Here is a 15,241-nt window from a genome sequence, read left to right as displayed (position 1 = left end):
AGAAACAAAACAAAATCTACTGTTATATTCATATTTATTTATTACATCCATGGTTAATACCATGGTTGTAATCATGATGGAGGATAAATTCTAAATAGGTTCACATGGGCCCTGTGAGGGCCTGGCAAAATTGTTGTGAGTATTGTTGACGACTTCTGCCCCATAAAAACGTAGTCCTCATTTTCCTCACTACATACAAACGCACTGTAAAAAAGGTACAAATATATCCGTAGCAAGGACATTCCTCACCATTCCATCCCTATAAACTAGGTACAGTATTCAATCCATTTGAGTGACCCCACGCATAAACCAGGACTGTCACCGTAAAAACAGACCTCATTTATTAAAAAGGTACTATTCGCCAGTCTAATTCTACTCAAACGGACTCAAATTTGTCAAAATTCGACCCTAATCCAATGCATTTAAAATTCAAAACTAAAAAAACACATTTATGGTCGACGTTAAGCACATTTGCATCTTATTTCATTGCATTGAGGTTGAAAATGATCTGATTTTTAACGTCAACCGTACATAAGACTTTTTAGAAAATAAGCACGTTTGAATGTAAGTAGGTACTACAACGTACACGCGTACATTGAAGCTGAATTGCGCTAAGAGTTGCCAGGTTATATTAAACTTTAATACGGGTGCACTTGAGTCGAGTATCTAGTGCTTCAAGGTATCCAGGGCTCCTATTTCCTTTCTGGGGAACACTAGGAAACCAACAAACCTCGGTAAGGTGCAGATTTCCGGAGGTTATGCGGTCGCATGGTCTGGCATAAGTACGCGTATTGAATTTTGATCTTTGGCACAACATGCTAAGAAGCTAAAGCATAGTAGTAGTTTTTATATTTAATATTTACTCGTTTCAATCAAAGACAAATGCCAAGAAAAAAATCCCCTGGAAACTAGTTAATGTAAACAGAATAATCTCACGGGTATAGTTTGTAGCTTTCTAATAATAGACCCCAAAGGCTAATCCTATTGTCTATTGTTAAGAAAAACCGCTCGTGCCACGTGCCACAACCACCTACATAAAAAATCGGTACTTCGGTTACTGAGTGCCGGCGAGTTGAACGCTACAGAACCAGTCTAAAATGTGTCATCGAGATGCGTAACAAAGGCGCGTTATCGGAGAGCGCACCTACACTGGTTTTTTGAGCGTTGGACTAGCCCGCGCTAAGGTGCCAAATAGAATAATTAGGACCCTTTTTTGCAGGTAAGTAGCACGTGCGGTTTTACTGAACAATAGACAATAGGATAAGCCTTCGGGGTCTACTAGAAAGCTACAAACTATACATGTCTAATTTTCTTTTTATCTCCATATCGGCAAATCAAAAGATTATATGTACCCGCGTGAAACTTGCAACGAAGAATGGCAGTCGCGTGAGTTGGTATAATTACAAAAGTTGATAGAAAACGCCGGTCCAAACTTTAATATCCATAGTTACCTACGTGACTTGTCGTAGCATTTGTCATGCCAATACATTTTTAGGGTTCCGTACCTCAAAAGGAAAAAAACGGAACCCTTTTACGCTCACTCGTGCGTCTGTCTTGCGTGCATTTTGTATTGTTTTCGAGCTCCCGATATTTCGACGCAGTTACATGCATCTTGTTCACGGGTAACTGAAGATAGGGTGGGTGGGCCTAATGTCCCTTACTTTATTGCGATAATACTTACTGAGCACTGTAAGGTTGAGTCGTGTGTTCTTCGTGGGCGATTTGATGAAGTCAACTCGACACCGATACTGCCCGCTGTCCTCAGGCCTGGAACAATTATTAAAGGCATAAAATAAATGGATTGGTACCTACGTACGTAAAATGAAATGTAAGGACGGTGAATCCTGACCCACCGTGATACAGTTCACACTAGTACGGGGGTCAGATGACACTAACTTGCCTGTTGGTTTTGTACACATAAAAAAATGTAAGTTTTGTAAGTAGTTTAAGCACCTTTATTAACTCAATAAAATATCTTTATCTTTATCTTATCTTCTTTAATTAATCACACCGAGTGACGGCATTCTAAATCACATTAACTCAGGCTGGTGGGTTTTGCCATTTGGCGGGAACATCGTAAAACGTAAACGTGTAATATATCTGAAGAGTCTTTTCAAAGAGGTTTCTTTGGTAATACTTAAAACTAGGTTATTGGGATTGTTTTGAGGAGGTTTTGGGTCACAAGACTTAAAAATTCTATTTTATACATACATAAAGTTACGATAATTTGGTTTGGATGAAAAAAAAAAAATTGAAATGTTCGATAAAAATAGAGGACCACTTTTCACAATCATACCGTAATCGGTCTCTTTCACAATCCTAAATAGGCTCTCAGAATACGGGCCCGATTCGGATTTTGAACTAGACATCTATTAGATATCTTTTAGACTTCATCAAGATACGATAACGATATGTTTAAGATCTAACCTGTCAAATTTGACATTTGCGCGATTCTGGAGATACTCTTGAACGATTTCCACAAGATAAGACTTAGAGATCCAATTCGCATCTAATAGATATCTAATTCTATATAACGTAAAAGTGACATTGGTTGCCCGAATAGCGCTGCAAAAGAGAACTAGTTGAAATCTAAACTATAACGTATCTAGAATGGATCTAGTACGTGTCGTCTCTTGTGAATATCTTGAAATTCGAATACGGCAGTATGTTTCTTCTATAATCTTTCAGAAATCGCTCTTTGATCAAGAATACCAGTAGTTTGACCAAGTATTCCCTAAGCCAAGTCGCAGGAAACTTCAATTAACTTGAAAACTAGTTAAAAAGCCAAGTTCCCTTGTCTATTCGTAGTTAAACATCAGGACCGGACTAAAGTTTTATCGGCTATCTTTAGACACCATTAAAAGTTGGTGTGAAAGTCAGGTTTCTAGCATAAACTAGCTTTCTGTGGTCGCTTTTGTAACATTTGGAAGCGAAAAGCTGTGTAAGTGTAAGGCCGGAGTGGACGCTCGAAGCGGAGCGTTCGGCGGGGCGTGCAGCGTGGCGTCGGGCTCACAAGTGATTTGAGCAGCGTGCACTAAGGCCGCTCCTATACGCTTGCATTTGTTTAACATGCACGCCGCACGCCCCGCCCCGCTGCACGCCCATCTCGAGCGTCCACTCAGGCCTTACACTAAGCCATGTATTTACATCCCAGGTACTAAATTAAGGTACTTACAGGTTTTCCAGATCTATCGTATTCACAGATTTAGATCATTCTACGTTTAAGAGCGCTGGTGGGCTAGCGGTAAGAGCGTGCGACTTTCAATCCGGAGGTCGTGGGTTCCAACCCCGGCTCGTACCAGTGAGTTTTTCGGAACATAACATACAAAATATCATTTGATATTAACCAGTCGCTTTTCGGTGAAGGAAAACATCGTGAGGAAACCGCGCGGACTAATCCCGATAAGGGCCCTACCCTCTGGTTTGGAAGGTCAGATGGCAGTCGCTTTCGTAAAGACTAGTGCCTACGCCAATTCTTGGGATTAGTTGCCAAGCGGACCACAGGCTCTCATGGCCGTGGCAAAATGCCGGGACAACGCAAGGAAGATGATGAGATCATTCTACGCTTCCGCTTACGCTTAATGACAGTTGAAGAGTGAGAAAGAGACAACTAATAAATAAAAAAACATGATCACTTTTGAGACATCATAGCGTCAGTACATAGTATAGAACTTACCTAAGTTTAGTAAGCACTAGCACAGCGGGTCTGGTATCACTGCGAAATGTCGCCCGGGTGCCTAAAGTGCCGGGGTCCGACCAGTGTGACGTCACGCCTTCTCTGGTGTCAAGCCTGTGAACAAAAATTGTGTTATAGTAAAACATTTTTTTTCATAGATAATAGTTTATTAAATTACCCAAGGTAGAAATAACCTTTATAAACCCGTCAAACCAAATTATCAAAACAGTTTAAACATTTGCATTTATACATAAAATGATCAAAGAAGATTTGTACTAAGCACAAAATAAATCGTGGTAAATGCAAAATGGCGTGCTTTCCAAAGTTACAAAGTTTGAATTAAATCCTTTTGAATCGTTAATTCTATGAGTAATATAGTGAAACCTTGTTAATTGGTACATTTTACTTAAACATTTAATAACTACCTACAACTCGTTACCCCGGCCGATATTTTAGAAATCAATTGTATTTATACAGGGTGCTTCCTGTAACAGGAGCAATAAATTAAACTAAAGGCTGTACTCCTTAAAGTGACCAACATTTGTTCAACAACTTTTAAAAATTATGAATCCTTTAGACTTCCTCTTTTTTATACAAAATAAATATTGCCTTCAATGTACGCTGACATCAGTGTGTTGACGTTGCTTGTCATGCTTTAAACATAACAAAATTTGCAATAAATTGCGTCTTAGAATAAACTTTAAGTGTAATAAAAATCAAAACATGAGTTATTTTCAAAAGTTGCTGAACAAATGTTGGTCAGTTTAAAGAGTACAGCCTACAGGAAACACCCTGTATATAACACAAATCGACCTAACACCACAGTAAGCTCAGTTAAGGCTTCTGTTATGATTACTAAGACGACATAATAGATAGATATAGATAAAAAATTTAATATATACAAGGCATCTGGGCCTCAGAAACAAATAACTGTGATGAACACACAAATAAATGCCCTTAAAAGGATTTTAATCCAGAATATTCTGCTTGGATAGCTTGGGCAGCTTGGGCTAGGAGGCCGCATCCGTTTTCCATCAGGTTGAAGTAGGCTTAAAAAAAAAGATAAAGAAAATTATATGATAATTTGCAAAAATGTAAGTAGTGATGAACATAGGTGGACAGTAATTTTGGATGCGTACATTTCACTTGAAGAAGCGTGCAAATTCGTTCGTTAATCTGGTCTAATTTATTTATAAAAAATACGCCGTCTTTTATAGTTTGAGGAATTACTTATCACAAATTAAATTAGTTAAGTTGTTCAAGCTTTGTAAACGAACTAAACATTTATTTTAATCCAGCTATGATTTATTTGCTAAGTGGAAATATCTTTCCAAATTAAACAAATTAATCATCCCTTGAATTTCAATTTACCCAGGTTTCACCGTAAATATGAGAACCAGAGAGAATTATTAAATACTCCGAATGTTAGATCCAGGGTTTAATGTTATTTATCGTTTAATGTCGATGAGCAATTACATTTTCTCTCGCCAATCCAAGCATACTGTTAGGTACTGATTTTACTAGAACTCGCTGTGGCTCAATCTATAATGTATGCGGTCATAGTGAACAAAATTCAGTAGGTTTACCTTTTCCATTATACAATGCCCCTAGAAAAAATGATGTGCATGGCTGCAGTAAAGGCTGCACTGGTAGTGTATAATGAAACAGAACATATAATTTTCTTTATTTTGACGTCTCCCGCTTTTTGCGGTTGTATCTTAGCAACACAATTCTAGGAATCTGACCTGGCATCCAAGGCGGCAAATTGGATCTTATTGGAATAAGTCTGGTTTATAATCAAATTATATTTTGTACGAGTACGTACCTAAATCTCGGCCAACTCAATGGTACAGTCGCCATCAGCATCAGATGTATCGAAGCGGCCTAGCTTTTTTTATTTTATTTTTTCTTAGCCTATTTGTGTGTCCCACTGCTGGGCAAAGGCCTCTCCCCTGGTTCTCCATGACTCTCGATTCAGCATTTCTTCCGGCTCTGAACACGCACTTAATGCCTTGACATTAGAGGCGAGGCGTGTTCAGATTATTTGTGAGCACCTTCGCCGCTCCGATATATCTGATGGCGGCTGTACGAGACAGTGTTCGAACCGGCGACCTTACGCTTAAATAATATAGGCTTAGTTTTTTCTAGATTAAGCACACTTTGAGTAATCCCATTCAAACTATTATCACTCTTACTAGTTACAGGATGACTCACGTTAGACCGGGCCGTACCCGGGCCGGAGCTTCCGGCGCTTGCTTTTCTATGACAGACGACTGGTGATCACATGATGCTTTCCATAGAAAACGAAGCTCCGGCCCGGACACGGCCCGGTCTAACGTGAGTCGTCCTTAAAGGTCCAATTTAGAGAAACTAAATAAAAGTAATGCTGTAATAAAAGTATCCTTCATCTATTATTATAACAAAACTAGATCCTACCAAATCGTAAAACTTTTATACTTATCCACCTACTAACCTACTGTAGCTATATCCACTGTATGTCGGTACGTTTGTAACATTATACAGGATGCTGACAAGTGAATAGCTAGTTAAAGAACGAGTTATACCCCTTACACTTTTCTTTTATTTCACATTTTGTTTGGATGGGATTTTACCTATCCTTGTGCCGCCCACCATACAAAATTATAGCCAAGGAATTTTGAATCTTGTTGTATTTTCAATTGGGTTAAACTTCATTTGTTCGAAAATTTTACGAGACGAATGAAATGCTATCTACTTCGTTTTTAATTAAGGTTGACATTCCATCGAAACTGAGTGTACATCCTAATGTACATTGGGCGGCACGAGGCTATAATTGGGCATTGATTTACTGAGGTGTTGATTCTGTTTCATTCAAGTTGATTGGAGGGTATTGGGTAGTTTTATGGTACTTGAGCGTCAAATATAAATCGGATAATCAGTGGTATTTATTTGTATAAGATGTAGAATACTAGTCAAATGGTGTGGTTTCAAATCAATGTTTCGTCTCCTCTTACTCCTATTATTTAATATTAGTTTTATAGACAAAAACTTGATATTCTTCAAAAGGTTTCCGATTTTGGAAATTTTATTTGAATAAGACCACGCTAAGTTTGCAGATCATAAAATTGATCTCTTCATGATATGGCAATACTATATGAAAAAGTCAAACAAACATAAGCTGATCATAATATGAATTGAGAAATATGTACTATAAAATGGCATTTGATGACATGACATACATACATAATATGGTATATATATTATGTACTACCTATGTCGTGGCCAGACCATAATAAAAACTCAGTAGGGTTGACTGTACGGAACGCAAAAAAAAAAGAATATGCATTAATTTCATTTCTTTTTTTGGTTACTGGCTGCTACTGGGCGTATTAATACTCACTTTAATGCCTTTTAATAATCATTTACCGTAAATTCGAAGAGGCTATCAAACCAGCATATTATTTAAAAACGCATAATCATTAATCATAACAAGTTTTAATTACTCCATCTTGTAGATCTCATTAACTTATGCAAATCTCACAATTAAAAGACAAGTTTACTGGATATAATTATTGCAGCCGCTAAATTGCATTACCACTGAAAGATAAAGACAGTTTATTATTCAAGTATGCATATTACAATGCGCTTATGAACGTCAAATAAAGCTACACCGGCTCCAACCCTACACCTCTGCCTCGAGATGATTTAAATCCCCCGCTCAATAGGGATGATGAAACATGTTGAATTTTATAACAAAATCTATTGGTATATGGTATTGAAGAAGTAAACGAAGTAAACCTTTTAGGGTTAAAAATTGACACAAACTTAACTTGGAAGGGACATATTGAAATTTTAAAAACGAAACTTTCCCGGTTCATTTATGCACTTGTGTAATAAAAAGAAACACAAATGTTGAATGCGCGCGGTCTGCATATCATGCTTATGCCTATTCCTGGTTTCGGTACGGAATCATCCTGTGGGGCCACAGTGTAAATGCTGACGAACTTTTTGTTGTACAAAAAAAATGTATTCGCATTATTGTAAATATTCGGTTACCAGCAAGCTGCAGGCACCATTTTGTACAGCAAAATATACTGACTCTACCATGCATCTATATATTAGAGATAGGAACATTTGTCAGGAAACACATGCATATGTTCACATACGAAAAAAGTGCTCGACGCCAGAACAAATTAGCACTCCCTCAATCAAAATTAAACATCTTTAAAGACGGTCCATACTATCTCAATTACAATTTATAATAAAATACCGGAATACATAAAGGCGGAAAATAAGTGTTCTTCGTTCTGTAAGAAGCTTAAGACGTTCCTTCTCCAGAAAGCCTACTATTCTATTGAAGAATTTATGAATGATGTTGCTCGACATGTGTTATTTAGTTTAGCCTTGGTTTAGATTACGTTTGACATGTTTTAATAAATAAGAGAATAATGTAAATAAATAAATGTAATGTAATAAGGCGCATGTCAACTTAGTTATAAGTATATGACTTTGTATTTTTTTTGTGAAATTATTTTAATACTCTTATAATTGAATTTTATAATATAAATGTTTCGATTAATTATAATTTATAATTTAGTATGTAATTTTAATGTTAGTTTGTAAGATATTTGCTATGCCCTACCAGGGTATCAGTGCCTCTTACTTTGCAAATAACATCTGTGTAATGTAATGTACATGATTATGCAAATAAATAAATACAAATACAAATTAAAATAGATAGCAAACAAGCAATTTATCACAATAATGTGGATATTAAAATAAAATATTAAAAATTACAAAAATACAGGACCTGAAAGTTTCAAAATTTAAGTTTTTTTTTAATTTCCAAAAACGATAAAAGTAAGGGTACCATTCGATTCCTTAAATTTCATCCAAAACATATTGTATAGCAACTATATACATAAACGCAATATTTCACCGACAAAAACGCAACTTTCTTGTTTTGTCCATACTACAAGATGGGCTCCCAGAGACCTTGACGTCACGTTCCCTTCTCGTTTTGTTTAGGGCGTTTCGCGAGTGAAGTGCGACTGTCGGCCTTTGACCACAATTTCTGACTTTTGTGTTACTTTAATGCAATGGGTCCCATATAGACATTTGATCCTAAAAACAAACCCGATCGATTGATACCATAAATGAAAATTTATCATGTAGCCTATTGGAGGAGGGTATCCCAATATGGGCATAATTAAACTTAATGAATTAATTCTTTAATAATGTGTCTTTCGCAGCCATCTGGTTAAATAAGGGCGGGCCGGCGGGCCAGGTGTTCAAAATGATATCGACGCGACTTTATTGTTAAGAGAATAAGGGCGTCGAAATAAATTAAAAGTGGAAAAATTCACTGTCTCGGGTGGGACTTAAAACCACGACCACTGGATCACTAGTACAGTGCTCTGCCATCTGAGCTACCAAGACCGTACCCAATTCAGCGAATATTTCCACCATGTATGAGCCCTAGGGAGGCTCTTAGCGACATCTACCGTAAGAGTCCTACACTTCTTAAACGGCTATCAAAGTTCCAAATCATATTGGAATTCACCAGTAACAATGCGCTATCCCATACTAAATTAATTTTGTATTAAGCAGAAACGTCTGCGAACGATGCTATTAAGCTTCGAAAAAGTGGAAAAATTCACTGTCTAATAATTAATTTAGTATGGGATAGCGCATCGTTACTGGTGAATTTCCAATATGATTTGGAACTCTGATAGCCGTTTAAGAAGTGTAGGACTCTTACGGTAGATGTCGCTAAGAGCCTCCCTAGGGCCCATATATGGTGGAAATATTCGCTGAATTGGGTACGGTCTGGGTAGCTCAGATGGCAGAGCACTTTACTAGTGATCCAGTGGTCGTGGGTTCAAGTCCCACCCAAGACAGTGAATTTTTCCACTTTTAATTTATTTCGAAGCTTAATAGCATCGTTCGCAAACGTTTCTGCTTAATACAAAATTAATTTAGAATAAGAGCGTGCCAAGGTAATTTTGAACACCTCGCCCGCTTAGCAACTTCTGCTGCTGACTGTTCATCTCAGGCTCCGTTGCTATCGAGAAGTATTTCGCTATTAATGAGATGTGACGTCGATAACATGATTCAGTGTGTACACGGGCTAATGACGTTGTAAAGAGGATCTAGTAGAGTAGGCATATGTAAGGTCGTGACGTCACGGTAACTATAGATGAAACAGTATGACGATTATAATATTCTGTTTCTGATTGGATATTTTTATTCAACGAAAAGCTAAAGTGGTAAATATCAAATGATATTATTACATTATAATCTCCGACAAACTCATTGGTGAGCCAGGATTCGAACTCGCGGCCTCCAGATTGCAAGTCGGACGTCAGATCCACTCAGCTACCATCTCTTCCAGCTGCGTAGAAATCTGTTGTATGTGTTGCAAGCCGGATTGGACCAACGTGAGGACTACTTCTTATAGCTCTATGTGCCCAGCACTGGGAATCATAGTATTCTAGCAGATCAAATATTCCGAATACAATGTGAGTGTGTGTGCTGTAACGGCTCCTGTTATAACAACTATTATAGTCGTATATTATTGTATTTTGTTCGGCAAAAGGCCACAGCAAGGCAAGACGATATCATTGACTATCGGAGTAAAAAAAGAATAAAGCCCATAGATTAAAAACCTTTCCACTGACGCAGACATGAGCGGAGATAAGGGGAAGCTTGCGGGAATCAACCAATAGCATCGGTTGTAATCCAGCGGAGCGGAGAAGAGAACCAATGCTATTTTTTGATTCCCGCACGTCTCCACTCATCTCCGCCTCAGTGAAAAGGCAGCCTTATAATAATTAATAATGAAGCCTTTATTTTCATCCTTAATCTATCTTAACTACCTAATACTTAATGAAAAAAAAAATGTAAATTATATGAATGGTAATTAAGGCCCCTGACGGGTAAAGGTCTTCTCCAACAGTTTTCAAGTTGACCTTGAATGAGCTTTCTGTATCCAGGGCGTCCATGGCTTCTTTTAGCCCTTGGGCAGCCTTACTGTTTTGTTAATGTGTACTATTATGTCGCGCTAACGCTGTCTTGTTATGGCTCAAGCCTGGGGCATTCTGGCAGAACAATTTCTGCCTGTTATTACTCGTGCCGAAGGTTCCAAGAGCGTTAGATCCCTTAATATATAGTTCGCATGCTCATTTCGTGTGTTAATTAAACCATGCCCGCTATATAACAGATAGGTAAATACGGAAAAACGTGGCTGCGGGGTGAGTGTAACTGGCTTTCATACCGAGGCCTGGTTACACATTGATAAGTATTTAGTATGTAGTACAATAAGCAAACACTAATCAATGTGTAAGTCGTAAGCCGCTGGCTTGGCCACCTCGAAAGGATGGGTGAAGATCGGGCAGCCAAAATGACCTACTTGGGTCGACCAACTGGACGCCGTCCTGTTGGTCATCCTAAATATCGTTGGACGGACAGTGTGGAGGCAGATCTCCGTGAGCTCGGCTTCGGCGAAAGCTGGCGTGATACCGTCAGGACCGAGCAAAATGGCGTGCTCTTGTGTTGGAAGCCAAGACTCATTTTGGGTCATCGTGCTAGACAAGTAAGTAAGTAATCAATATGTAAACAGGCCCGAATGTGAAGATCAGCCACATTTACCACTTTTGAGTTTCACAACGACCGCCGTTAAACTTAGGTTAGTGAACTGGAAAATAAGAAAAGCATCAGTTTCAAGTGGGTGGTTATATATTCGAATATAGGTACTATTACAAAATCAGATAATTTACGCAATCACGTATAGTAACGATGCCTATAGTAACGATGCACGTTACTATAGGCATCTAAATCAAAAGTATTATTTAAAATAATGTGAAATTAAGAAATTAACATAACATTTCTGTGCGCGACTGTACTTTCCGCCGAACGGCGATGTCAGCAGTTTTACCCTTCTTATACCACCGGCCATCACTCCGCGCCCCACTCTGCGCTCGATTGTCTTGAGGGATAGACGCTGCCGGTCGCGTTCACGGCCGTGTGCCGTGTCCTCTCACGCGCCGGCGCAAGTCTAAATAATATTTTTTTTAAATCGGCAATGCTAGCCAAGTGTAGCTAAATCTTTAAAATTTGCTATAAGCAAATGATTTTAAGTACTAGTTAGTTCTACCCGTCCTGCACCCCGTTTGGGTAAGTGTTGAACGTTACTTAGTTTTAAGAATCTAGTGTGCTAAATTCTATTGTGCTAAAATGCTTATTTTCAGTACCTAATGTTAATTGTGCCTTGCCGGTGTCATGTATTTTAAAATAATTCCTTTCTAGTAAGAGCTGTTAGCCGCCGCGTCGCGGCGTAACGGTAAAAGTACCGTTATAACATGGCGTCTCATACATTTTGCCCAGCGTGTTATTTAACTTCAGATTATTAATAGCCTTAGCTCACAAGCTTAGCTTATAGCATTTTTATCATTTTAGTTGATCCCCATTATTGTAATTTAATTTTCTAATCTTGCACTCTGCTTTTGGTACCTACTTGCCATATCACATAACCGCTGTAACTCCGTTCTGGTTATGAACACCCACCATCTACTTTTTGCTACTCCCTTGCTTGCTTAGCGTCATCGTTGGGGTTCATACCGAGCGGCCAATTAATACGTGGACATAAAGCTGGACGATGTACATTCCAGGGTGCAATTAGACGGCTTAAAAACTACGGCGGCAGGGGGGACCTGCTGATCCGACCGCAGAGTAGGAGGCCCTCCAGAGGCTTCCCGGCTTCACGCACCAGCTGACCTCGGCGCTTCCCGAGACGTCCCGGCGTCCGAACACAGGGCTCGCACGACCACCTTGCCACGTCAGGGGAGTACCCACCTACGTCAGTGAAATCAGACAGGCTAATTTAAAATTTAACGGACCACTACCACGACCACCGCTCGGGTTATTTTTTTTTTAAATAAATTTATTTGTTATAAAGCGTTTGGGACTTTAATTTAAACCTCCCAACCTTAACCGCTTCAATTTTTACTGAATTCAATGCTACTTGACATCATTCCGATTTTGGTCGCACTTTTGAAATTTGACAGTCTTCTACATTATGGATCAAAAGGACAAATTGATAGATGAGGTAGACTTATTGTGTCGCTCAACTTCAAACTCGGCCAACTCGGGTAAATCCATTCGACCCTCTCAGCAAATATCTACCATATTACCTTTTCTTAAGGGGACGGTATATGACGTTTTCGATTTAGAGCTCACTTTGTGCAATCAATTTGTTCAAGAAATGTTTAATAACTGCATTAAATTATACGTAAATTTGTTCACGAAGAAGCCGTGTACCGGCTCTTCACGGCATAATATTTTTTATTTGCTGTAATTCTCTACAAATCGACACTAAAAGTATCCAAAAATCAAAATATGGAGTTCCGTTTGAGCAACACGCATTACAGTTTTGCCTTTAACAGTAATTGAGTTGTTGTGTGATTTTGAAAGCTAGATAACTAAACTAGCAAACTATTATCTACTTATATTTTTACTCACAAATACAACACAGAAATTCAATCCCAAATGTAAACTTTCGTACAATTTCCATACATTGACGACATCACTCAAAATTCTTCTTCGAGTCAGATGGCCGCTGGCCTTGGATCGAAGCAGACGTGTACGTCGTCGTAGCTCGTTTTTGGCATTATTTAGACATTTCATCATATACGCATACGAAAATGTATACCAGTAGATAAATTGTATTTCAAAAAACAGGGTAAATAAATTTATTTAAAATTTGATTTGTTGTTATTTACAGGTCGTAACGATCGAAAACAGCAGTAAACTATCCTAAAACAATACGATTACAATTGAATTTAAGTAACTTGTTCCTTCAAAACCCGCTTAAAATGAAAAAAGTTTAAAGACTCGTTTTACTGATTGGGATTGATTTTCATTATGCTGGTATCAATTTTGCGTCATTAAAAAAAAGTATATGACTTCTGTACGTCAATGACATTTGATGTCAATTGTAATCTTGTATTTACGTTAGAGAATATTATATATTCATTTAAATATTACTTACCTATTAATACGAAGCGTAATTCGTTTAATACCTGAAAGTCTTAGTGTCTACACCTACTTTGTTGCCGTTCGTTCCGTCTATATGTGTGCGATTACGTGCTGTTCTCAATAATCAAGAAACAAGCCATAATCTTCAAGAATAAAATAACAGCAAGACCAGCATTTAGTACTAACTAGTTTTTGCGGATTTGGAGACAAGAGATGAAGCTTACAGGCTAATACCGCTGCGGTCTGGTTATTGTTATGTGTATATATCGAGTATTATATAAATTTACTATAAAATAACAATGTTTTATTTCAATGACATTATGTGCGTAGGTATGTATGTTTCGGTGATTATAAGAATTTTGTCCACACAATAATTGTGCAAAGCAGAGACTGCATCATGCTTTCTTTACGGTATAAGCGGTATGGTACCGTTATTATTTATCAATACCGGTTCGTTTTGAAGGTAAAACTATACCGGTTGAAATACAAAGTACGGTACCGGTATACAATTACAGCAGGGACAACCATTTTTATAGGTGTACAGTCAGCTGCAGAGAAAAGGTACGACCAGATAGATAATTGTATGCAGGGGTGGTACCTTTTCTCTGCAGCTAGCTGTACCTAAACCATCATTGACCGAGCGTTGGCGAAGGTCTCCGTTTCAACTTGGGCAAAAATGCTTTCGTATGTCCGAATTCTTCTCCTTTGCATATCACATTTCTCAACTGATTCTCGTGAAAATTCGGTAGTCCGATATAATTATTCGGTTTCTTTTTTTTTTGAACAATTTAAAATAGGCAGAAATTGTCATAAAGGACTTAAGCGCCAGTAGGGTCTGTGACACTTAAGACCACTGCGATTATTAGGTACTTACTGGCCCCTATTTCACTACGACCACGGTGACAGGTGCGACAGTTGTCGACATCACTGTTGCTGACGTCACAGGCCTCCATAGGCTACGGTAACCGCTTACCATCGGACGGGCGATGTGCTTGTTTGCCACCAACATTTTAATAAATAACTAAACTCCATTATATTGCCACTAAAAAATTCTTATTTTGCGAAGCTAATGACAATTGTCACAAGAAACACGGCAACTGTATCTAAATTGCGACACAGAACTCATTTCCTGTCAAGACTTACCGAAAATTCTTTGAAAAATCTTGTGACAATTGTCACAAGATTTTTTCGCGAGAGAAATGTCTGTTTTATCCGATATAATAAAGTTTTTTTTTAATAATAGGTACAATGACGGTGGCAAACACGAATACGGCCCGCCCGATGGTAAGCGGTAACTGTATTATTAAATTGTACAACGGGACTTAATCGCGTATCTAAGTTTTAAGATTTACCTCCGACGTTTCGAGGACGGCGTTGTCCCCGTGGTCTCGGAGAAGACTGGCTTAAGTTGATATCAGCATCTTCTAACCGCGCGAGTTTTTCGAACTACCCGCACTTGGTCTTGTTTATCCGCTTGAACGTTTTGCGGTTCCGTTGTACAATTTAATAATGTGTAAAAATCGTGAAAGTTTAAATCAGTGTTAGCGGTAA

General features: G+C 38.3%; 1 protein-coding gene across 1 annotated transcript in view; it reads right to left on the bottom strand.

Annotated features, from left to right (window-relative positions):
- LOC134658794 (basement membrane-specific heparan sulfate proteoglycan core protein-like) overlaps positions 1-15,241 on the bottom strand; it is a 91,654-nt gene that overhangs the window by 70,475 nt on the left and 5,938 nt on the right. The window contains exons 2-3 of the mRNA XM_063514447.1: positions 3,677-3,790; positions 1,682-1,767 (exon numbers count right to left, since the gene is read on the bottom strand). Of these exons, the coding sequence (XP_063370517.1) occupies positions 1,682-1,767; positions 3,677-3,790 (200 nt within the window). The remainder of the gene's footprint in view (positions 1-1,681; positions 1,768-3,676; positions 3,791-15,241) is intronic.

This window comes from Cydia amplana, chromosome 23 (assembly GCF_948474715.1).
Source record: "Cydia amplana chromosome 23, ilCydAmpl1.1, whole genome shotgun sequence".
NCBI classification, from domain to species: Eukaryota; Metazoa; Arthropoda; class Insecta; order Lepidoptera; family Tortricidae; genus Cydia; species Cydia amplana.
The sequence above is the reverse complement of the archived record's forward strand: the minus strand, read 5'-3'. Positions and strand labels throughout refer to the sequence as shown.